The sequence below is a fragment of the Saccopteryx leptura genome, chromosome 5, assembly GCF_036850995.1.
Source record: "Saccopteryx leptura isolate mSacLep1 chromosome 5, mSacLep1_pri_phased_curated, whole genome shotgun sequence".
Taxonomy (NCBI): domain Eukaryota; kingdom Metazoa; phylum Chordata; class Mammalia; order Chiroptera; family Emballonuridae; genus Saccopteryx; species Saccopteryx leptura.
The window spans coordinates 39,070,486-39,095,574 of NC_089507.1; the positions used below are offsets into that span (position 1 = coordinate 39,070,486).

Genomic DNA, 25,089 nt, shown 5'->3' on the forward strand with positions numbered 1-25,089 from the left:
AGTAGCAGTTTCAACTCTTGTTCTGAATTCCTGTTACTTGTCCCCAGGACCCCTGTGGCGTGGCAGTGGGAGGGACGGTGGGACACTGTCTCTGCACTGGCCTGGCTGTGATCGGAGGGAGAATGATAGCACAAAAAATCTCCGTCAGAACTGGTGAGCTTTCTCTTTTTTTAATTATAATAAAGAAAATACCATGTTTTAACTCTTGGAATCACTGCTTTAAAAGGGCAGTTTGTTTTAATTAAGTTTCTACTTTTGAAACAGACTTGGTCTTTGTAATAATCTCTTAGAAGTCCCTCGTGTTCCCCCTTGTATTACCACCGCCAGCATGGACTGCTTTCCACGTGTGTAGATGTTGTAAAATATAAATTCATATACAAGTATTCTGGATTCATGGTAGCTTTTTAAGATTAATTTGTCAGTAAAACAATCATCATGGAAATATGAGAACTTTCTGGCCTAAAAGCATGTCTTACAAGATTGGAAATCAGGTAGAGACTGTATTTACTGATTCTGCTGAGAATTTACTATGTACTTGGTAAACCCTAAGGATGTCTCTTTGGTTGCCAGAAAATGTTGGACATGCTCTTTTATAATTGGGTTTTAAGATGAGTTCTAGTTCTACTGTTGTTGGTCAGCACTTTCTGAATATAATGGTAATTTCTCACAATAGTGCTGGAGAAGATATTTATTCTTACTATTTAAAATCAGGCTTGTTAAATTAAGTGTTCTTTGCTATGAAAATGGAGTTTAAGTGTTTGTTTTTAAGGTTAATTTCCTAGATTAGAAGAATAATGGGCAACAGCTTCCTCATAGAGGAATTTTGACTTACTTAACTTTTTTTCTCTTTTACAGTGACAATCATAGGAGGCATCGTATTTTTGGCGTTTGCATTTTCTGCACTATTTATAAGTCCTGACTCTGGTTTTTAAAAAGCTAACTTTATTCATTTGTACTTAGTTTAAGATCAGTAACTCTTGTGTTTATGTACATAGTGTACATTGAAACTAAAAGTGATGGAAAATACTGTATTTTGTAGCAATGACTTATTATGTCCAAAAGAAATAATCATTGATTCTATTGATTCTATTTGCAACATGGATTTTTAAAAGAAACCAGATGTCTAAGTGTGGATTTTTCTTTTCTCCAGCATAATTATGTTAATAGGGTCTCTGTTCTGAGGACTTTCTTTTTGGCTTTGGATGCGTGTATACAGAACCATTGTGCAGTGGGACTACCATTTGTTTTCCTTTCAGCACTGACCCCTTTTATAAGGAATACATTCTTTTCCCTGGATCACTGAGGTGCTTTAAGATGTTTCTATTGAATTTTTCCCTGAGGGAAGAATGAATTAATTTCTGTCTTTTAAAGATTTTTCCAACCAGTAAGCAAGCAATAGTTTAATCCTATGTCTTCTCAAAATTAGCTTTATAAAAAAAGAAGAAAGAAAAAGCAAGAGAAAGGTATTAGCTCTTCCACGGGTTCCACATCCAGGGATTCAACCAGCCAGATTGAAAATATTTGGAAAAAATGTTACATTGTTGCTGATGTATACTCTATAAGTTAGGCCTTCAGTAGATGGTTGTGTCTGTGCTGAGTAGGTACAGACTTTTCCTGTCATTATTCCCTAAATATAGTATAACAACAATTTACATAGCATTTATCCTGTATGAGGTAGTATAATCTAGAAATGATCTAACAAGTAGATGCGAGTAGGTTATATGAAAATAATCTGCCATAAGACTTGAGTGTCCTTGGGTTGGAGGGGGAGGGTCCTGGAACCAACCCCTCTCAGACATCAAGGGACAACTGTACTGTTTTATCAATAATATGACAAGAACTATTTGTCAGTCTTCCTTTTTAAAAATTGGGTAGGAAACCCAATATAAAACAGTCAATATTTGACAATGTGGAATTACCAAATCAAAGGAGAATACTATGAGTGTATTCATATTTTTTTCTATATTGAATAAACAATGTAACAGGTACAATGTAAATAAACATGGTATGACCAGTGCTTGTTTTCCCTTTTGTGTTATACAAACTCATAACTTGCTGTTATCAAAGTCATATTAATATTTATAGACCAGTTTCTAAAGTTGACAAAAAACAGGGCCAAGCATTGTTCTGATGCACTCTTACTTAACCCTTACGTAGTTCTATGAGGTAGTAAGTACTAATAAAAGGTTTCGCCCAAGGTTACACGATAGAGCAGGGAGTCAAATCAGTTGAATTCTGAGGCCCGCAGTCATTGATTATGGTAAGGCGCCCTCATTTCATCCCAGGAGCTACAATAATCAGTGTAGACCAGTGGTCCCCAACCCCTGGGCCACGGACCGGTACCGGTCCGCAGAGAAAGAATAAATAACTTACATTATTTCCGTTTATTTATATTTAAGTCTGAACGATGTTTAATTTTTAAAAAATGACCAGATTCCCTCTGTTACATCCGTCTAAGACTCACTCTTGACGCTTGTCTCGGTCATGTGATACATTTATCCGTCCCACCTTAAAGGCCGGTCCGTGAAAATATTTTCTGACATTAAACCGGTCCGTGGCCCAAAAAAGGTTGGGGATCACTATGTTAGACTATGAACTCTATTCCGTCCGGGCAGTGTGACTGCTCTTTCACAGCCTGATGTGTTCAGTTACCGTATGCAGTAACACTGACATTAATTAACAGTCTTCCTTAGATTATTGTAAACAGAACAAAGAAGGAATTACATTCTTTTCCAATAAAGGATAATTCCTTGTTAGAAAGTAGCTTTTACTGTTGTAGCCCAAACTTGGCAATGAAGGCAGCCTAGTTCTAGGACTGGCTTAATATATGTGAATAACAGCATAGCTTTCTGAGGCACCACAGTCTTGTAACGGGACATAACTACTGAATTTGGTAGTTCAGGGCTAAGCTACGAGGTAGGTATCGCTAATGCAGCTGGACTCCATTGCTGAAGAAAAGAAAGGAAAATATCATTGGTAGTGATTTTAAAATATTTAATAACTCTTCTTTTTAAAATCCAAAATAATGTAATTCTTACAAGTTAAGTGCCACATAAAGCAGGTGTTATGTTTTGATAAATGTAGGTGATACCGAAACAGCACTGAGGTATTTTTTATTTTTAAGTTGGAATAAGGAAACAAGGTCTGGACCTAATTTTTTACATTATAAAAAAAACAACAAGGCTACTGCTTGGCTCTTGCTGTAATTTTAGGTTCTGAATACATCACAAGAGTATGGGAAGGAGCATTGTAATAGTACATGTAGTTTTTAAAAACTATGCACATAACCTGGAAAAATGATCCTATAATAGCAGAGGCCTGAGTAAAGGTAGACTGATAACATTTTTACCTCTTAAAAGATAGCTTTGAAAGAAAAGTGGAACCAATTTTAACACCAAATTAAAATGGCAATATTAAATCGGTAACAAAATGACCCACATTTTATACAATATTGTATTTCCACACACAGCTCATGAAAATCAAAAGAACCAAATATAGCACCATTGAAACCATTCATTATCCCTTCCGGCTTCTGTGCAATTTAGGATTTGGGCTGAAGAAAATACCTGGATAATGTCAGTCTCATTTTTTTGTACATCAGTTTGGATTTCATTTAAATGTTGGCTTTAGAAAAAAGAGGTATTCTATGTCAAAATCAGTTAGCCATTTATATAGCTCCACCCTTTCAGAAGTAAGAATGTTAGGCTACATCTCAATTTTATTTAAAACCAAGAACCAAGCAGTAAGGACAGCAATGTAGCACACAGAACATTGGAAAGAATTCGGTGTATGATTTTACAACAACCAACTGGTGTTAACAATTAAAAATTTACAAAGATAAAACTTTTTCTTTTTGCACTAACTGGTTTCAAACAGCACTGAATTTAACTTATCTTTGGGCTTCAATCTACACAGAGTGAATGTGCAAGTGCCACAGGTCCGTCCCCAACTTACACCACAGTGAAGTAGTTTTTCAAAATAATTCTAAGTGGTCTAAGTTACAGCTGTTCACGGCCATTGAAAAAGTGAAAGGACATTTCCTAGTCACTTTTTCTTTCTTTTTTTGCTTGATGATGATTGTCTATATAACATCAATCTGAAGACAATATACACTATAGCTGTTTGTACATCTTAACACTAGTGCTGGCACAACCATTGCCAGTAGTGAATTTGTACCAGTACAGACCAATTCAATGATAAACATTTGAATTAAAGCGATGTCACAGTTTGTTTCCTCAGAAATTTAAAAGCATACATTTGAAAACATCACATCTTCAATTTATCCCTCAGAGTTAAACATACTTTACATCACTAAATCCAGCTTGTTTTAATTACCATTCTCTAAGGGATCCCAAAAGCTAGATGGTGTGCCCTGTACCTGACCTGTGGGACTCAATAGCTATTCTGGGACCCTAACGTAGAGTTCTGTTCCAATGCACACCAGCAAGAAGTATCCTCAAAGTTCCAAGCTTCTAATGTTCAAACACTGCTTTATTTACAGTGCTGTGTATGGAAGTTCGGTTTTGTTTTTAAAGGACCAAGCAACATTACACTAGAAACAGCAAACATTTTCTGTAGACGAGTCTACAGTGTGTATACATTGTTCACCTACATTTAAAAGACTTTAAATGGATTTTTGATATGGATATGATAATGAGGGTCATTAGAAGATGCTGATCATTTTTACCAACATTTCCCCAAATGGGCAAATCAGGCGATGTGTGCCATTTGTTCTGTTATACTGGCCTTTGGCTGTGATCAGAAGAATTGCCCCCAAAATGGAAAAGGCAGCAAGTAAAACTAGAAAAGGGCTGGAGCTATACGAAGAAAATTTGAAAGGAGTTACCTTTAACTTTGTGTTCAATGAGCTGAGAACAGAGGGAAGTGCAGAGGCACGGGGACATGGGACAGAGACGGGGACTGCCATGCCGAGTCGTGTAGAGCGAGAGACTGCGCCCATGTGAGAGCCAGCTCTCTAAGAGATTTCCAGGCAAAACAACTACAAATACACAACACTATGAGATCACTCTGATAAGAAAACAACACAAAGATACTTAAAAATATAAATAAATACATTTAGCCATTTTTATTCAAGAAACCCAGAGAACTGCTTACAAAGCAATTTCTTCTTTAAAACCACTTTCTAAATTCTTCCATAAATACTCACTATTTTGATTGTCACTTAATGCAGCACCTCAGTGTTTGCTGGTGGTGGTGATGGAATTTCACTTAATAATCTTTATAAACTATGTCCTACTTAATTATAGGACGTTTCCTTAAGAAAACCAGGCAGCTTACAAAATACGTTATTAAATACTCAAACAACCTGCAAAGTAATTTATTTAAGAAAAACAAGGAATGTAGTGTTAAATTATGACATGGGGTAAAATATGCAAAACAGTCACATGGAAAGAAAGTCTTAATTTTTAAATATCCATGGTTTAATTTCTTGTGAGCTGTTCAATACTGTTTTAAATATCCTGAATTATAACAAAATTCATCCCCAGTGTTTCCACACGCGTCATAAGACCAAATTATCCTTTTTTCTTCAACCAAAGTAGTCTTAGTCTTTTTTGTGCAAAAATATGACGAGCAATTCAAATGGGAACGCTGAAATGACATGCCAACATTTCAGAACACATTTATAACACCCGGAGTAATTCTTGAAATGATTGTATTCTAGAATATTTACTAACAATCACTTTCAGGTTAGTTCTATACATCTATTCACACTGACGCAATTTTCCTAGACCTCTGAAAATAAACAGGCTCTTTTGGTGTCCACACAATAGGCAAGATAGGTTTACAATAGTGTCTAAACGGAGCTAGCATCAACAATCTCAATTCCACCACATTCAACACAAAAGTCAAAGTTCATTTGGCTACCTTGAAATCACTCCCATAAACCTACTACGGTTCACTGGATCTAAACATTTCTCAGAAATGTGTCATTTTAAAATTTCACCTAAGTGATGATTCGGGGATCCTATAGAAATGGTAATGCCTAAGATAAACTTTATCAAAATGGATAATTGCAATAAAGTGCTTGTTACATTTCAAAATGATGCTTTTAGACTGTGGTATGTTGTTGTAAGTGTGTGCTATTCCTATATAGAGGATCCCCAGGCATGAGAGTTGGGTCTTCTCACCTGTCTCAGAAAGCAGCAGCACTATCTTTTGGTAGGCTGACAATAGGCACGTTACCCATGCGGACGAGGCTATACTAGTGCTATGGCAAAGGGGGAGGAAATTAGAAAAGTGGGAGGTGTGTGGAGGATTCCTACTATATTCAGAGTTATATACAAATATATTAAATATGCTATAAAAATAGTCGACTCTTCTCCTTTGCAATTACTTCAGAAGCTCCTTTTAAAAGAATGCTCACCCAACCCAAACAAACTTAAAGGTTCTCTCTCTCCAACCACTACTAAAATGGCAAGTGCCTTTGTGCTGTTTCTTTTCCACCATCTAAATATCCCAGTTTGCTTACTCCTGGCTAGACTCACTCAGCAATAGTAATATCCAGTGTTTACACCTTCCAACATTGACTCCTGAGGGCCTATGAACAGGGTCACAGACATTGGAAAGGTTATACAGTCTTGAATGAGTTTTACACAAATGTTTATCAACAAACTTTCAATCACCAAAGAAACATAGAAAAAGAAATATACAATACTAGAATAAAATGCTATTTGCATCCCACTTAAGAGAAAAAGAAGGTTTACCTCAATGTAGTGGAAACATTTTTAAATGCCTTGAGTAATATCCAGTTAAAAATAACTTGCACCTGTCTGTAGGACCCCTATCTAAGGCTTCTGACCAAGGGTTCATCTCCAACACACATGCCCTTTCTAGAGCTGCAGCACTTCAGTGCCTGAACAAATGCAAGCACACTCCGTTAAGGCCATGACTAACAACTGCGGCATTCTGAAGAATCCAAATGATCACTCGTACTATTATTCTGCACGCAGTCTTCTGTAACCATTCAAAGTCACTGGCATCCTTTTATTACTACTATAGTACATTCCTAAACCAGATTTAAGTGACAAAGAGCACAGGACTCAAATCACCCCCTCAACTTTGAGACAGAGTTTGGAGAGCGAACTGGAGTATTTACTACCCCCATCCCCTTTTTCTGCCAATATTTTCCACTCAAAAAATAGAGTACTTTTAAGTGTCCAGGCTCGGATTTGACAGCACTCCCAGCAGCAATTCTATGAGTCCTTGCAGTCTTCACTTGTGACAATACTGGCTCCCACAGTGCCACAGCGGTCCTAGATAACTGCAGGACAGCTACAATTTTGCCTGATTTCCAAAAGTTTCTTACTTAAAAAGTGCCATCCAGAATAAAATAGTTGTTTGTTTTTTTAAAGAAAAATGATTGACTATAAGAGTAAAGTAGAGAAAAGATGACTTTTAAGTAGCTAAACGGTTCCTATTTGGTGTTTTTTCATGACTTAGATTTAGAGTTTTAATTAACAACTTTGGCTACAGAAATGAATGAAGAACAGGCAACTGCTGAATCATCATCAGAATGCTCAAGTCTCCACTCATGGGAGAGGGGCAAGGACAGCTTTATAATCCAAGCTCAAGAACAGTAGAAGAAAACAGAAGGAGCTAAGAGGCAGTTGGTGCTTGCTTGCTCTTCCAACACAACGCCTACTAACAGCAAAGGAAAAGCAGCTGGCTGCTCCTTTAAATTTAGCAATCAATTCTAAGTAGAAAAAAGTGAGCCGTGACAAACAACAGGAATTATATACACAAAATTTTGCCTAATTTTCTTTCCCTAGGCTTTGCTTTCTTTAATCTAAGTACACAGTACTCATGGTCCACCATCTTTACGTATGGTACTTGGAGGATAAACCTTAATATAACAGTTCTTCATATATTTAATTAGCTAAATTCGTATCACTAGATATCACCAATCAATGAATGAGGCACAACTCAGATATATATGGAATGGTATGATAAGGTTAACAGGCAATTTGAAAGGGGAGAAAGTCAATACTGTTGCCATATTTTACAAAATCAGTTTTTTCTATGTTTATGTATGCTCAAGTACACACACATTCTGATAACTATCCTTGACATTCACGAGAAAGTTAAAAATCCCTTCTGGATGACCATTTAGCTAGAAGAGGAGCTCTTTGATATGTTAATTATTGATTGGTATCTAGTGACACTTCTTTTATAGAAGGGTAGATACCAACTTTCTTTGGTTGTTTTCATTTTCAACATTTTCTAATTTAAATGTGGCCAGGTATAGTTTTCTACAGAAAGACAGGATATCCCTTAGGATAATAGCAAAGCTGAGGACAGAAAAGTCTTAAGAACTGACTTAAGAGTTCTTCTGATTCCTTTATCTTGCAATTCTGGATTACGTTATTTTCATTGCTCAAAGCCTTTTCTGTTTAACCTCAATTCTGTCATACATTTCTTTAAGGTCAATTTTGATTTATTATAGCTTACTGTCTTCTCTTTCCTCAGTAATAAAGTTTGATATTCTAGTAAGATATTTTCCATTAATTTTCCTTTGCTCTATAGTTGTAAATTTAATAATCAGTACCACAGAATGTATAAAATACTTTTTCATGAATATAATTTCTGTTGGAATTTATTACCTTTGGAATATGATATTGCCAAATGAAATCTTAGTTCATGTTTAGAAAGCATGTGAGCTACAATATTCTAGTGTAGTGAAGTTAAAGTAAATTCTTACACTTCTTTTTTTCATTGTAGAAATCATACTGAGCAAATATTTACTGGTAATTCTTCAATGATGACTTAGCTTTAAAGGAAGATGCTGATTTAGGAAAACAATTTATGGTCAAATTCATGACTGTGATAGTGTTAGAATATCATCTTTTATTTCTAAATTATTTGTAACTCCAGTCCAAGAGACTCAAAGCTGTCTCCATAGGGATTTAGGAGAATAATGGCACTGACACCCACATGCTATTAAAAATGTACTAAGGTTTCAAAACTGCTACTGAAACCAGATAATGAGTTCAAGATGGTGAGTTATCACCTGAATCAAAATCAAGGCACTATGGGTTTTTTTCCCCTCAAATAACCCTGAATCTTTTCTGACTAAAAGAAGCATTGAAATTGTGAAGGATAATAAAAAGATTCCAACAAATCCTAAAAGTTAAAATTCCCACCAGTGAGAATGTTAAAAAGTGCCTAAAATGTTTGTGTGCAAATTTTACTCCCGTAACTGAAACATTCATTAAATTACTTTCAGGCTTGTTGAAAACCACTTACACAACTATTTCCAACTATCAACTATATCAAAATATGTGATCAAAACTCGCAACCTTCTAAAATAAAGCAGTGCAAATCCTATTTCCAAACATTATTGAAAGATAACGAAATGAGAGATACTTCTGAATAACTTGAAAATCTTGTTATTTCAGTCATTTAACCTGAAAAAAAAAATCCATTCCCAGCAGCACATCATACCTCACTGAACAAACTGTGACATCACAGCAAGTATGAACAAAAGACTTGTGCCCCGGAAAAGTGAATAGAACACTATTGTGTTGTAAACAAAAGGGAAAATGAGGATGTATTAGTTTGCACATGGCATCAGAATCTAAGGAAATGTATTCATACCTTTAAGGAGGAGATAATGCTTTCATGCAGCATACAAAATGTTTTGCTTTCTTTCCTTTTACCCAGACATATATATAATATTTTTACAGCATCTGTACATAGAGAATTTGAACCCACACAACATTCTGAAATTACGAATCCATCATTATGTGGAAAGGGGAAGGGGTTGGGGAAGAGGGCTATGGGGTCTACTGGACTGTCTTCATGGCATCATTGTAAGCAAAGCCCTGACATGGCAGTGGTGCGTCCTCTGTAACACTTGAAAACAGGCACAGAACCACTAAAAGTTACTAACATTGTTAGTGCCTTTCGGATTCACTGGAGGTCATATTTCATAGCTGAGCTTCTTAACATTTGGCAATATACTCTTTTTCCATCAAAAATATCTGGGCAATTAAAACACTGTCAGAATTGGCTATGGCCCTATGATCATTTCCTGCTGGCTGGTATTTAATGTACATCGGTAGCACTAGGCAGCATTTCCCCTGCTAACTAATTCGAGGAATTAGAACACTCGATATTGCAACTCATGGAACTGCTAGAACTCTTCCTCCTAATCTCAGATCATCTGAGCAACTCTTTATGGTCCAACCCCTTCCTCCCTTGAGGTCAGAGAGGAGACATGTGCTATTGCGGTTGAACCTTGGAAGGATCGGTCAAAGTGTCAGTCCTGTGCCGACTCAGTTGCTGCTGCTGCTGAGCCTGGTGTTGCTGGTGATGTGACTGAGGGAAAGTGCTCTGTTGTAGTGGAAACGCAGCAGAGAAGATCAGCTGAGTCGAAGGGTTCCCGTGGAGCAACCTAGGAGTCTAAACACAAATGGGTTATGCAACACTGCTTTACTCCCATTATGCTGTGCACATTAAGATTTGCTTAAGTTTTCCACACTCCACTGGGACAAAATCTTTAAATACCACACAACCTACATAATTTTTGCTTTCTCATTTAAAAATAACATTTTTAGAAAATGCTTAGGAGTCTTTCCCTCTTTTTAAAAATATGACAAAATTGTATTTTTTTAAAAAAACTCTGAGCTGGAGATGCTATGATAACAGAAAGCAATCTATATCTTGAGACAAACCACACACTCCTTTCTCTTTATATGTCCCAAAGACCACAATTTTAAACAGAAAATAAATGTTAAGCATAGCTAGGAACACATGAAACACAAGTACTGAGGCCAAATAGATACTGCCTTTGCAAAGGTTCGTTCAGTTGGTTAGAGCAGCAGTTCAGTGGCTACGCACAGGCCCTGTGGTACACTGTCGGGTCAAACTGGCTGCCCCATTCACTCAATGTGCGATCTGATCAAGCTACTTACCTCCCTGGGCTTCAGTTTCTTCCCCTACAAAATCAGTGTAATCATAGGGCCTCCCAGGATGGGTATCTAAGATTCAATATTAAGGACAGAGACTTGACCACTCTATGTAACAGTGTGGTATAACACAAAACCAAGGGAAGCGCACAGGAGCTCAAGTTCGAGTCTGGGTTCGAGCTTGCTCCACCACAGACCAGCTATGTGAATGTGGGCAAATCTCAACTCTGATCATTTGTTTCATCTAATTTCTATTTCTGGAGGTCCAAAGGAAACTAGCCAAAAGAAAGTGAATTTTAAAAATGAAAGTCCTTATTTATTATTATTATTTGTATATTTCCGAAGTTAGAAGCAGGGAGGCAGTTAGACTCCCGCATGCGCCCAACCGGGGATCCACCTGACATGCCCACCAGGGGGCGATGCTCTGCCCATCTGGGGCGTCGCTCTGTTGCAGCCAAAGCCATTCCAGCACCTGAGGCAGAGGCCATGGAGCCATCCTCAGTGCCCCAGCTAACTTTGCTCCAGTGGAGCCTTGGCTGTGGGAGGGGAAGAGAGAGATAGAAAGGAGAGGAGAAGGGTGGAGAAGCAGATGGGCACTTCTCCTGTGTGCCCTGACCGGAAATCGAACCCAGAAGTTCCACATGCTGGGCTGATGCTCTACCACTGAGCCAACCAGCCAGGGCCCTTCCTTATTATTGATAATACAACTTGACGCAGGGCTCCTAATTTAAAAATGAAAATTGTGATGGATGATTTTTGCAAATAGGTATGAAGGACACCTATACACTTTACACATATGGATAGATCCTTGAACGTTAAGAACCATTAAGGTTTGCCAAGGATCTGCACAATTTGCTTTCTCTCTGTCATTAGGAAAAGCCTTTGTAAGATAAAGAACTCAGGATAGTCATGAGCCTTTCAGGGTTACAACAGAAGTTCATTTGGAACTAGGTATTATATGAGAAAAAGACAAATTGTATATTCACCATCTACATGACTGTATTTCTGAAGGATATTACCTATCCTAGTTCTTTAAGGATCCCATGTCTTTGGAATGCTGTAGAAGTAGAAGGTAAGAGAAGGTTCATTCTTTTAAGGGCCCATTTTCTGACAGAAGACTAAGCTCTTAAGGCGAGCCCTCCCTTTTCTAAGCTTTTACTTAATTCTCATTACATATATTTCCCCAAAATACTAGTTTATAATATAAATTCTGATTATTAATTCATTTATAACAATATGTAAGCCATTCATTAATGGCTGCAGTACATGCTTAAGGTCTAAGGGACTATGTCTGACATGACAGAGAAATTTAGGCAACTATCCTGTTCTAGTTTTCCACATCACAAAGTTAGGAATTTTACTTGGACCAGAACTCCAAGGGTGATAAATTAACTCTGTATTTATGCCTGAGTTTACAGTGCGATACTAAATCTTCTAATTATACCCTATGTTGTATAACTGTAAAACTGGCATATGCCTGGCCTACATGGATTTGTCTCTAGCACAAATCTAGACTAGCCTACATTCAAAATTGCTCCCCCTAGGCCAGAAGATAAAAGGCTAGATTTCCAGATACTGTATCTGGTACTGTGCACCTCAGTGAGTGCACTAGAAATCTGTCTTGATTTCCTTGCTGAGTGTACTGATCTAGATGGCCTTCTTCTGTATCTTTTAGATAGGTAGATCCTGTCTAATATCCCACATGATATCTGTGTCTTCATTTTGGTTAATGTGAGTGTTTATGATTTGTAGTCATAAACAACAGGTAGTTAACATGCCTTATACTTTGTTCAGTGATTTACATGCATCTTTTACCAGCAGAACATGAACTATTAGCACAGCCACATTATAGATAAGGAAATTAAAGTTTAGCAAGGTCACACCAGGACGTGGTACAGTAGTGACTAAATCTCAGGGCAGCCTGACTTTTAGAATCCAAGTTCTCAACTACAACATATACTGTTTTCCACATTATTTCTCCTTTAATATTAATTTATAACCAAAAATTTATTATAAAACTTAATCTCCACCCTGGCCAGATAGCTCAGTTGGTTAGAACATCGTCTGGAAGAGCAGAAGTTGCCAGTTCGATCCTCTCTCTTTCTCTCTCCCCCTTCTTCCCTCTCTAAAATCAATAAAAAACGTTAAAAAAAACTTAATCTTAAAAATAATGCCTATCCTAATTTTTAAAAAATCCTGTTTGTCTGCCGTTTAAAGGGCAGAGTTTGATGGGCTGCTAGAGAAAAGAAAAGAAGAAAGAACAGTGCCTTTGCTTGAATTGCAGAAACTCTAGCAGAGGCCTCTATGTAGAAGGCCTTGCCAGGGCAGGAAGTAGGCCCTTCTTCCATCCAGCCGTTGGATAACTGGGCTTGTCCACAGCAGGGCTAAACATCTTCAAAGGCCTGAACAGGGAAGAACACAGAGCTAACCGGGACAAACTTAGTCTTCATAGAAATGTAACTTGTACAATAAGCTCTTACGGATTTTCCAGATCTTCACAAAAGTGTGCATTAAACACCTGACATCATGACATAAAAGTAAATGGGTTTGGCGCAGACTGCCTATGAGGAGACAGACCTGTAAAAATTGCTGCGGTGCCTGGGTCAGCTGAGCCTGAGACGAGTGCTGAACTGATGTGAGCTGCTGCTCCTGGGAACTCTGCTGCTGCTGCTGCTGCTGCTGGACCGACAACGTCTGGGACTGCTGCTGCTGCGTAGCGAACGTCGGGTAGGCAGTCACCACCTGACCCATAAGCATAGTGCTGGGTACCATGACTGCCCCACACGCTACGGGGGCAGTAACTAATTTGGTCACAAGTTGCTGACCTTGAGAAAATCTGTAAGAGGAAGGAAAGAGAAGGGGAGTCAGAAATACAAAATATACATTATAAAAGGCAGTGGCTGAATCCTTCTCTAAGACATGGCCAATTTGATTTTTTAAAAGCTGTTATGTTCCAATTTTGTTTAATGTTTTTAATATTTCCTTTGAGATGTCAGTAAAACAAAAATGTATAATAGCAAAATGAAATGATCACAAATAAAAATACAAACTTCTCTTGCATATCCACATGCAAAAGAGTGAAGTTGGACTCTTACATTACACCAGTGGTAGTCAACCTGGTTCCTACCATCCACTAGTGGGCATTCCAGCTTTCATGGTGGGCGGTAGTGGAGCAACCAAAGTATAAATAAAAAGATAGATTTAACTATAGTAAGTTATTTTATAAAGATTTATTCTGCCAAACTTAGCAAAAATCCAACATAAAGTACTTGGTAAGTAATTAATTATTATTATATGCTTTAACTTGCTGTAACTCTGCTTTATAAATTTTATAAAGTAAAGTTATTTCTCTACTTTATAAATCACCATTACTGTGGAACTGGTGAGCAGTAAGAAAATTTTACTACTAACAGAGATACAAACTTGGGTGGTAGGTATAAAAAGGTTGACTACCTCTGCATTACACCAAATACAAAAATTAACCCAAAACAGACTAAACACCTAAGCATAAGAGCTAAATATAGCACTCTTAGAATAAAACATCGGGGAAAGGTTTCATGACACTGGATTGAGTAATATTTCTTGGATATGACTCTAAAAGCACAGGCAACAAAAGAAAAAATAGATAAATTATATATCATAATGAAAAGCTTTTCTGCATCAAAGGACACTATCATCACAGTGAAAAGAGAACCCACAGAATGGAAGAAAATACTTGCAAATCATGATAAATTATCTGATAAAAGGTTAATAACTAGAATAATAAAGCAATCCTACAACTCAACAACAAATAATCAGATTAAAAAATGGGTCTTAAATAGATATTTCTTCAAAGAAGATACACAAATGGTCATTAAGTATATGAAAAGATACTCAACATCACTAACCATTATGGAAATACAAATCAAAACTACAATGAGAAACTACTACCTGAGTGGCTATCATACAAAAAGTAAATAATCAGCGGTGGTGAGGATTTGGAGAAACTGGAACCCGTGTATACTGCTGGTGGGAATGTAAAAATGTAAACTAGTGCTCTTACTGTGGAAAACTGTTAAAACAGTTACTCAAAAAATTCAACAGAATCACCAAATGACCCAGCAATTCCATTTCTGGGAATACACTCAACAGAACCGAAAGCAGGGACTAGACCTATGTTTGTATGCCCGTATTCACAGCAGCATTATTTACAGTAACTAAACAATACATATAGCCAAAGTGTCCATCAGCAGATCAATGGACAAACAAAATGTGAAATATAAATACAATGGAATATTATTTAACTTTAAAAATGAATCAAATTCTGACACATGAACTTCGAGGACATGATGCCAAGTAAAATAACCCAATCACAAAAGATATATATTGTATGATTTTACTTATATGAGATATCGAAAGTAGTCAAACTCAGACTTATGTGCTTCAAGGGTAGAATGGTGGCTTCCAGGAGTCAGAGAGGAGGAGCAATGGAGAGTTACTGTTCAATGAGTCCAGTTACAGTTTGGAAAGATGAAAAATGTTCTGGATATCAATGGTAGTGATGGTCACAATGATCTGAATCTGTGCAATGCCAGCAACGTATACATTTAAAAATTATTAATATGGTATATTTTGTTATGTATATTTTACCAAAATAAAAAAATTTTAAGCCGTTAAAACTTTTTATAAAATTACTAGGGTCTTAGAGTCAAATATGTGGCACATGGTTCATTTGCTAATCATGAATAAAAGTTATCGCAAGAGTAAAAAAAACTCCAGGTTTATAGGAGATTTACATTCAAGTCATATCTTACAAACATAATTCAAAAGCAAATGACATGGTAACAGTGCATAAAAGTACTCTCAGTTTATAAATGTATCAATGCAGCCTAGTACACACTGAGTTAGAACTCACTAATATTCCCTCCCTCCCCACCTTCCCTCTATTTTCTTTAATGAAAGAACAACAACAACAAAAATAATGCCTCTTCAAGAAAGAATATTATTTCTCTTTGGCTTTGCTGTGAGATGAAGTCAGTTTCTAACACTAGCCACTACAGTGAAACACACTGAGATGCACAGGACTCTACTGCAAATGTCACACGACAACTGCAGCTGCTGACTAAAGAACAGAGAACTAAACTTAGTGGAGATACATACTTTATTATTCATGTGTTCCACAAGACAAAATAAATCCATTTTAATACCATGCCAAACTTGAAAATAAAATACAGGATTTTATATGCTCCAGGCCCAAATATATTGTTTAATGCAAAAATATATATAAAATAAAAATGTAATTTATATATTTAAAAAGCCCAAAGAAAAAAGTACCACTTATAAAGTAGCTTAGTCACAGAAATGCTAAGTGTTAATTTTTCTGTAATTGTAGAAGAAATTAGGATCTGAATTGCCCAGCTGCTCACTGAAGAAATGTGATGGGGAATACTTCATCCATCTCTGGAACCAAGAGACATTCTTCCATCTCTCTCTGCTTAACTTGCACTTCCATGGCTATCTCTGACCCGCTGCCTAGACTACCTCGCAGACTCCCCGCCACACCCCCCCAAAGCTGAGCTCTTTACGACTCAGGCTGAGTGTCTCCCCATCGCCATACTCCTCCCTCTCTTTCACCTGCTTGCCTCAACTCATACACTGTTCACTTCCTCCTTTCTGAAGATCTACAAAGTATTTATGACACCAAATAATACTGATCTGTGTACCTTTCTATGGCTACTACTAGTTTGATATTTTTCTTGGGACAAGTATGTGCCATACTCACTTCAGTAGGTACTTCAAATATTTGCTGAATTAAGTTTTTCCCCCTCAAAAAGCAGATGTTTACAAATATTTGATAAACTGTCCTCCAACATGCATTGCAGCCTTCTAGATGAATGGATTAACCTCGCTCAGTTAATTCTGGATGAATGGATTTCTTCTCCTCAGGCTTTAAAAGTAGCCTCTGCATTTCTATGGAGCATGTTCATAATACTTCCTTTCAGAACGTTCCAGCTAAAAGAGACTTTTTAACTTGCAAGAACTAAGTTGCAAAAAGAAGCAAGTTCTTCCCGCAGTTTCTTTACTCTCTGGAAATAATTAATAGGATTTTAATATAATTTTAATTACATGGTCTAATACAAGAGCAAACCTGTATTATAAAAGTAGCAGCCTACTTGCATTCCAGTAAAATAAGTAAAAAATAAAATGTATTTAAAATAGAATTTTTAAAACAATAAAGATTCTTAATTTAAAATTTTCCCAAATATAAGAAAATGCCATTTCTTCAAAAACTTTGTTTCTAAGTCAGCTATTGCCACTAAAATAAATCATAGATGTCTTTTTTGAATGGCCATAAAAGTTTAATGTCATACATGTTTAAGCACTTGAGCTTTGAGATCAGACACCAAGACTTGAATTCAAGACCCTTTTCCACCCCCTTAACCTGCTATAGGTCCTCGATTAAATTACTAAAAATTCCCTTTCTTCTTATCTGGAAAATAAAAGATCTTTTTTAAAAAAATAAGAATTAAAAAAAATAAGAATTAAATAACATGTTTTGAGCACTTAGTATAGTACTAAACATACTCCAGAAAGGCAAGCTACTTTTATTCCATAAAGAATATAAAAGTATGGAAATGTACACCCTACCCACTGTTACTACATGAAAGCTCCCCAGTATCTGTACTAAAATGATGCAAGTTTCATAGTGATACAAAGCCTGTCATAACACTTGTATAAAGTATACTGTAAAATCTGGATTCTACAGTATTTAGTAGCACATTACTTTAAAGATTTTATTTACTGATATTAGAGAGAGAGAAAGGCAGAAGGAAGGGAGGAGCAGGAAACATCAGCTGACAGTCTCTTCTTACATGTGCCCTAACTGGGCAAGCCAGGGGTCTTGAACTGGCGACCTCAGCAGTCCAGGTCGACACCTCATCCACTGCGCCAACACAGAGGAGCACAGTTTTGAACAAGAAACAAAATTTGTAGCTAACTTTTTATTATAACCCCCTTAAACAATTGAATACATTCTGCGTTTTTATTTCAAATTCAAGAATACTGGCTGGAGTGAGTAGCAAACTAAAATGTTTCTAAAATTAAATTATTGGTTTTTTTAATCAATTAATTTGCAACTTTGGAATGACTAATAAAATACGCTAACTACCTTAGCTGTCTGTCCTGAGTGAAGGTAGTGACTGCGGCACTCGGGGTACTGTTCTGTGGCATACTAGACGGAATCTGCACCATGCTCCCGGCCGCCGGCTGAGAAATCACCATAGTGTTGTACAGCGGGCCCGTGAGAGTGCCCTGCGTCTGGCTAGGAAGAGATGTTTGTTGACTGTGCCCGCTCAGGACATTGTGTTGACTCTGCTGAAAAAGAGGAGAGTTTAATGACAGATTCACTGGAAAAATTTACACCAAGAAGTACGCTTCTACATTATTCTAACACAGTTGACCTGACAGAAAAAGAAGTGGCAGGACCTACTACCCTGGGAGAATCCTGATCACAAAGGAATGACTGGCAGTAATTGAGAATGAACTAGTGTTTAACATCTTGCTGGAAGGTAAGTTACGATTTTTAGAAAAGGAGCATGATTTAAAAGAGACAATATAAAATAAACATAAAGAATTTCCATTAAATGCTCAAAACAAGGACCCAACATTTAGTCAATTTTATATACTTCACTTGAGGCCATGGGATTTATACTCTCAGATGTACACCAATTGCCGCAATTTCTTGAAATACTGATTAAATCATCACTGCGCCAACAATTTATCCTTTACATATAGTGACATGTTTCCTGGTCAACCTCCTTTACAAACAAACCTTTTTTAACCTACAGAAGTAGTCTATATATTCACTTTTTAAAAATTGCATTAAAAAAATTTTTTTTTAGAGAGACAGACAAGAAGGGAGAGAAGAAAAAAAAGAGAAATAAAAAGTATCAATTCGTACTTGAGGCACTTTAGTTGTTCATTAATTGATTCTCATATGTGCCTTGACTGGGGGGCTCAAGTTGAGCCAGTGACCTCTTCCTCAAGCCAGCGACCTTGGGATCAGGTAGATGATCCTGCTCAAGTCAATGACCCCACGCTCAAACTGGCAAGTCTGTGCTCTAGCCAGTGACTTTGAGGTTTCGAACCAGGGCCCTAAGCACCTGGGGCTGAAGCTCAATTCACTGCACCACGACTAGTCAGGCAAAAATTGCAAAATTTTTTAAATGTCATAATATTGAAAATATTTAACATTCAAGTTTCACAACACTTTTGCACAAAATATTTTAACAATGATCACTCTCAATACTATCTAATTATTACTATTCTTAAATATGGTGTTCAAAATAGAGCTTAATTTTTGTTTCAGCAATAATAAAATTTCCTTTTTTTTTTGTGAGAGGAGGGGAGGCAGAGACACAGACTCCAACTGGGATCCACCAGTAAGCCCACTAGGGGGCGATGCTCTGCCCATCTGGGGCCCTTGCTCCGTTGCAACCAGAGCCATTTGTTGGCACCTGGGGCAGAGGCCATGGAGTCATCCTCAGCACCCGGGGCCAACTTGCTCTAGTCAAGCCATGGCTGCAGAAGGGGAGGGGGGGGGAGAGAGAGAGAGAGAGAGAGAGAGAGAGAAGTGAGAGGGGAAGGGGTGGAAAAGCAGATGGGCGCTTCTCCTGTGTGCCCTAACTGGGAATTGAACCCGGACATCCACACGCTAGGCTGACACTCTACCACTGAGCCAACCGACCAGGGCTGAAAATACACATTTCATTTACTGAACGCTCCATACACCATTTTAGTTGATAACATTACCTGACTTGATGTACTTTGTAAAGTCTGCTGTTGTATCATATGCTGAGTTGTGCCAATGTGTCCAGTATTCATGCCACTTTGAATCTGGTTAGTCTGAACAACCTGGCCTTGCATATTTATAGGTGCAAGTTGCTGGATGTTAGATGAATTTCCAGAAGAAAGTTGAACAGAACCAAAATTCAACCCAGGGGTTGACTGTTGTAAAAACATCTTTAAAAATAAAGTTTACATTAAAATAACCTTTGTAGATTCAAAGCAAAGACAAATGAGAGCATTAAAGTAAAAACAAGCTACAAACTAAAGTGTAAAAAGTAAGTAACATGATTAAGACATTTGAATAAACCATTAGTAATAAATAATTACTGAATAAAAGATAATCATTCCTCTAGTCCTATCCATATCATGTTTCCAATTGTAGAACTGACAGTTCTGCATCACTTATTTATAATTTGATAAAGGTAGTTTTCATTTAAACTTTACCTGTACCAAAGGCCTAGTTTCCGACAGACAAAACTTTAGAGTGACTGACCAAATAAAACTATACATAGACTTGTAATACCTATGGGCATTTTACTAAAACAATGATTGATAATTTATTAAAAATTCGGTACCAATGTGTACCTACTAAAAGTCTATGTAAAACATAATTCTTACATTATAGATTAAAACTTACTAAAAAGTGATCTGCTAAAAGATGACTCTAATCTGGAGAAACAAGGATGTTGATGGTTATACTGCACTACTAGAAATGAACTGTCACTGGAGATTATAAATGCAATCATACTGAGTGGGTATCCAATGAGCATTTACTGAACTACACTGATGAACTGTATCTCTTGCATGTTACCGAAAACTTTTTTTTCAATTACAGTTGACGTACAATATCATATTAGTTTCATATATACAACATAGTGATTAGACATTTTTATAACTTACAAAGTTATCACCCCAATAAATCTAGTACCCACCTGACATCATAGTTATTAGAATATTGACTGTATTCCTTATGCTGTACTTTACAATCCTCTATTTTGTAACTACCAATTTGTACTTCTTAATCCCCCCCCCCACCTTTTTCACCCATCCTCTTAACCCTCCTCCCAGCTGGCAACCATCAAAATGTTCTCTGTACCTATGAGTTTATTTGTTTTGTTTGTGTATTTATTTTGTCTTTTAGATTCCACATATAAGTGAAATCATGTAGCATTTATCTTTCTCTGTCTAACTTATTTCACTGAACACAATCCTAAGACCATTTATGTTTTTGCAGATGACAAGGTTTCATTTATGGCTGAATCATATTCCATGGTATATATCCACACTTCTTTATCCACTCACCTATGAGGAACACTTAGGCTGCTTCCACATCTTGGCTATTGTAATTAAAGCTGCAGTGAACATACAGACACATGTCTTTTCAAACTAGTGTTTTGGGTTTTCTCGGATACACAGAAGTGGAATTAGTGGGTCCTCTTTGTCTTTTGTTATATCCCAGTGGTCCCCAACCTTTTTTGGGCCACGGAACGGTTTAATTTCAGAAAATATTTTCACGGACCGGCCTTTAGGATGGGACAGATAAATGCACAAAATAAAATTATGTGACTGGCATAAAAACCGTGGTATTTTTAAATATAATTGTCAAACTTATGACACAAGCGGCAAGAGTGAATCTTAGACGGATGTAACAGAGGGAATCTGGTCATTTTTAAAAATTAAAACATCGTTCAGACTTAAATATAAGTAAAACAGAAATAATGTAAGTTATTTATTCTTTCTCTGTGGACTGGTACCAAATGGCCCATGGACCGGTACCGGTCCGCAGCCCAGGGGTTGGGGACCACTGTTATATCCTTTATTTTAAAGTCTATTTTGTCTGGTAAAAGCACTGCTAGCCTAGTTGTTTTTGTTTTGTGGTTTTTTTTTTTCATTTTCATGAAGTATCTTTTTCCATCCCTTTGCTTTCAGTCTATATCTTTTTAGCTGAAATCTCTTGCAGACAGAATACGTACGGGTTGTGTTTTCTTATCCATTCAGTCACCCTGTCTTCTGATTGGAGCATTTAAATCCATTTACATTTAAAGTAATTGATGATAGAGATGTAGTTATTGCCATTTTATTATTATTATTATTCTTTTTTTCTGCCCTTCAACTCTAAATGATAGCTTTGCTGGGTAGAATAATCTTGGCTGTAGGTCCTTGCTTTTCATCACTTTGCATACTTTGTGCCAGTCCTTTCTGGCCTACAAACATTCTGGTGAGAAATCATCTGATAGTTTTATGGGAGCTCCCTAATAGGTCACAGCTTTCTCTCACCGCTTTTACAATCCCCGTTTTTAACCTCTGGTATTTTAATTATGATGTGTCTTGGTGTGGGCCTCTAAGTCCATTTGTTTCAGATTCTCTGCACTTCCTGGGCTTGTATGTCTGTTTTGTTTGCCAGGTTGAGGAAGTTTTACATCATTATTCCTTTAACTTGGTTATCAATTCCTTGTTCTGTCTCTTCTCTTTCTGCTGTGCCTATAATGTGAATGTTAGTATACTTGATGTTGTCCCAGAGGGGCCCTTAAACTACCCTCATTTTTTTCTTTTTGCTGTTCTGATTGGGTGTTTTTTTTGCTACCTTATCTTCCAGCGTACTGATTTGACCCTCTACTTCATCTAATCTACTGTTGATTCCCTCTAATGTAGTCTTCATTTCAGCTACTGCCTTCTTCATTTCTGACTGGTTCTTATGTATTCTATCTCCATTTTTATATTTTCTGTCTCTGTTGAAGTTCTGAGATCACCAAGCAATCTTATTACTAGTGTTTTGAACTCTACATCTGGTAGACTATTTGTCTCCATTTTGTTTAGTTCTTTCTCTGGAGTTTTGCTGTTCTTTCATTTGGAACATGTTTGTTTCCATATTTTGGCTGCTTCCCAGTCTTTGTTTCTATGTATCAGAGAGACGCTAAGTATCCCAGTGTTAGCAGACTAAGCCTCGGGCAGTAGGTGTCCTGTGGGGCCCAGTGGCACAGTCTCCTCTAGTCATCTAAGTCAGGTGCTCCAAGTACGTCCCATGTGTGGGCTATGTGTGCCCTTCTGATGTAGCTGAGTCTTGATTTCTCTTGGCATGTGAATGGGAGGGACTGAGCCTCAGACTGATTGACTGTGAGGACTGGCCATGACTACAATGGAGGAGCTGTCATGCAGAGGCTAACCCTACAGTGCAAGATCCACTTTGGCAGGGCTCTGGTCCTTCTGAGTGTGTCATTTGTGGAGGTAGTTGGGTGGTGCTCTTGCATGGTATGAAGCTGACCACCAGCTGTGTTAGTTCTGAAGCCTCTTGGGAGGTGCAGGCCAAGGTTAGCCGCTGCCCTGCCCTGCCCAGGGCCACTTGGTGTACTTAGCCCTTCCTTGTGCTGGGAAGGGCTAAGCTGCTAACTGAAGCTGCTACCGTTAGTGCTGGGCTTAGGGCTGCAGAGCAAGAAGTATATGGCATGCTGTGATTATACATGCTGCTTGTCTGGGGTTTGTGAACCTCTGAGAGATTTTACGAAAGTCCTCCACATGAGTTAAGACAGGCCATTTGTAGGAAAAAGCCACTGGAAACAGCTTTGGTGGGGCAAGGTCTTAGGGAGTCACCAGGGCAGGGGGAACAGTGATCGGCAGGTTGGTGGGCTCAGGATATGGCACCCGCCTGTGCCTGCAGTGGAAGTGCTCAGCAAAAGGGCACTGGCCTCTGCCAGCCCTTGCGTCTGGGAGAAAGCTGCCCCTCTAACTCTCATCCTGAAGCCAAACACTTCAGTTCCTCCCTGAATGTCTCTGGCACCTTTTTGAGCTGCTGCCCTGGCACTGAAGCTCAGAGAGAGTACCAGTAAGTCTGTGCATGGGCCCTTTTAGAGGAAGACCTGGCACTCCAGCAGCCCTCTATTTCACTTAGCCACAATATCCGCTGGTTTTCACAGCCAGAAGTTATAAGGACTTCTCTTCCCAACAGTGACCCTACGTTAGTATGAGGCTGGAACCCCTTGCTTCTCAGGAGGACCTCTGCAACTGAGATATTCCTGCACATTCTCAACTGCAACAAGTCGGTATGGGATCGGCCCCTTTTCTATCGCTGTGCTCCCTGCCACTCCCAGTCTGAATGTGGCTTCCTCTGTAAATCCTTACTTACAGGACTTGTGTTCAGCTAGAACTCAGGTGGTTTTCAATGATGGCTGCTCTGTAGCTTAGCTGTAATTCTGATGTGGTCATGGGAGAAGATGAATATAGTGTTTACCTACTCCATCATCTTGACCAGAAGCCTTTCTTGCTTGTCACTTTTAATTAGAAATTGTCAATTTCCCTAAGAAATTAAAATGTGAATGGCATGCTTTGTTTGAATCAAATATAGTAATATATTACCTGCAGTCCTTGACCATGCACCATCTGAAGTTGTTCTTGAATTTTTCTTAGTTCTTCTTGTTGCCGATGAATATTTGCCTCTATCATTCGTGTCCGTTGCTCCAATTGGTCTTTCAGATGCTGCATGGCTCCTAATTGTGCTGAAAACTGAAACTGAAGTACCATGTATAGAAAAAAGTATTACATACTTTAGAATTACTTATTCCTCATAACTATGCAATGCAAAAGATAAGCACTAGAGCAAGAGCTAAGACTATTATGCCAGTCACCAACATGATTGCCTGCCTCTCAGCTAATTCACCCATCTTAGCTTGGCTTTGCTGTACTGGAACTGGACTCTACAAACATTTCTCCTTTACCAGCAGGCACAAACTTGGCCACACCAGTTGATGATGCTGAAGGGATACCACAAAGGTAGATGCTTATCTTTCTGGTTCTAGTGATTTTCCTTCTAGCTCTTCTGCCAGTGGGTAGCTTCCTGAGTCTCATCAGCACCCCAGCAGGTGTTTCTCTAGCAGGTCTCACTAGGATCCAGGTACTCAGCTCCCCAGCAAAATTGACTGGTACTCCAGCAGGTGGCCTCCTGCTCTCCACTCCTAGTCTGTGGCACCTCAGTGAATCTCTCTAACATCCAGTGGTACAGCCACACCTCCCCCAGTGGAATCTGATTCTCAGCCTGGCCTGGAAGAGGAGACGTTTAGAGGTGTTGGGAAAATCTTCCAAGTTGTTTCTTCCTTGGGTACTCTCTCTTTCACTGCAGTTAGAGCTGTTTCTATAACTGTTTTCCCTACAGGCTTTAAAATTTAGTATTTAATCCCTGTTAACAGTTAACAATTTTTCATATTACCCCTGTTCAATTTTCTGGTATAGCTTCTGACTTCTGATTGCACCTTGACTGATTAAAAGTATACGATGGTGTTAAAAGACCTGAGCAGTTATTGAGGCTACATCACTTGATAGAACAAGTTACTTAACTTTATTGCTA

General features: G+C 37.9%; 2 protein-coding genes across 15 annotated transcripts in view; one reads left to right on the forward strand and one right to left on the reverse strand.

Annotated features, from left to right (window-relative positions):
* Positions 1-13,533, forward strand: part of TMEM165 (transmembrane protein 165) — a 35,922-nt gene extending 22,389 nt beyond the window's left edge. The window contains exons 5-6 of one of the 2 annotated variants that reach the window (XM_066385635.1): positions 48-153; positions 13,420-13,533. In XM_066385635.1, coding sequence (XP_066241732.1) covers positions 48-153; positions 13,420-13,442 — 129 coding nt within the window. In that variant the 3' untranslated portion in view covers positions 13,443-13,533. Of the gene's footprint in view, positions 1-47; positions 154-855; positions 2,018-13,419 lie in introns of those variants that run through there. The other variant, XM_066385634.1, reaches the window with a different exon arrangement.
* The window catches only part of CLOCK (clock circadian regulator), a 108,079-nt gene continuing 87,638 nt past the window's right edge, over positions 4,649-25,089 (reverse strand). For 12 of the 13 annotated variants that reach the window (XM_066385631.1, XM_066385622.1, XM_066385625.1 and 9 more), the window contains 5 exons: positions 24,105-24,257; positions 19,719-19,928; positions 18,076-18,281; positions 13,506-13,764; positions 4,649-10,422 (listed from right to left, as the gene is read on the reverse strand). In XM_066385631.1, the coding sequence (XP_066241728.1) occupies positions 10,243-10,422; positions 13,506-13,764; positions 18,076-18,281; positions 19,719-19,928; positions 24,105-24,257 (1,008 nt within the window). In that variant the 3' untranslated portion in view covers positions 4,649-10,242. The remainder of the gene's footprint in view (positions 10,423-13,505; positions 13,765-18,075; positions 18,282-19,718; positions 19,929-24,104; positions 24,258-25,089) is intronic. The other variant, XM_066385633.1, reaches the window with a different exon arrangement.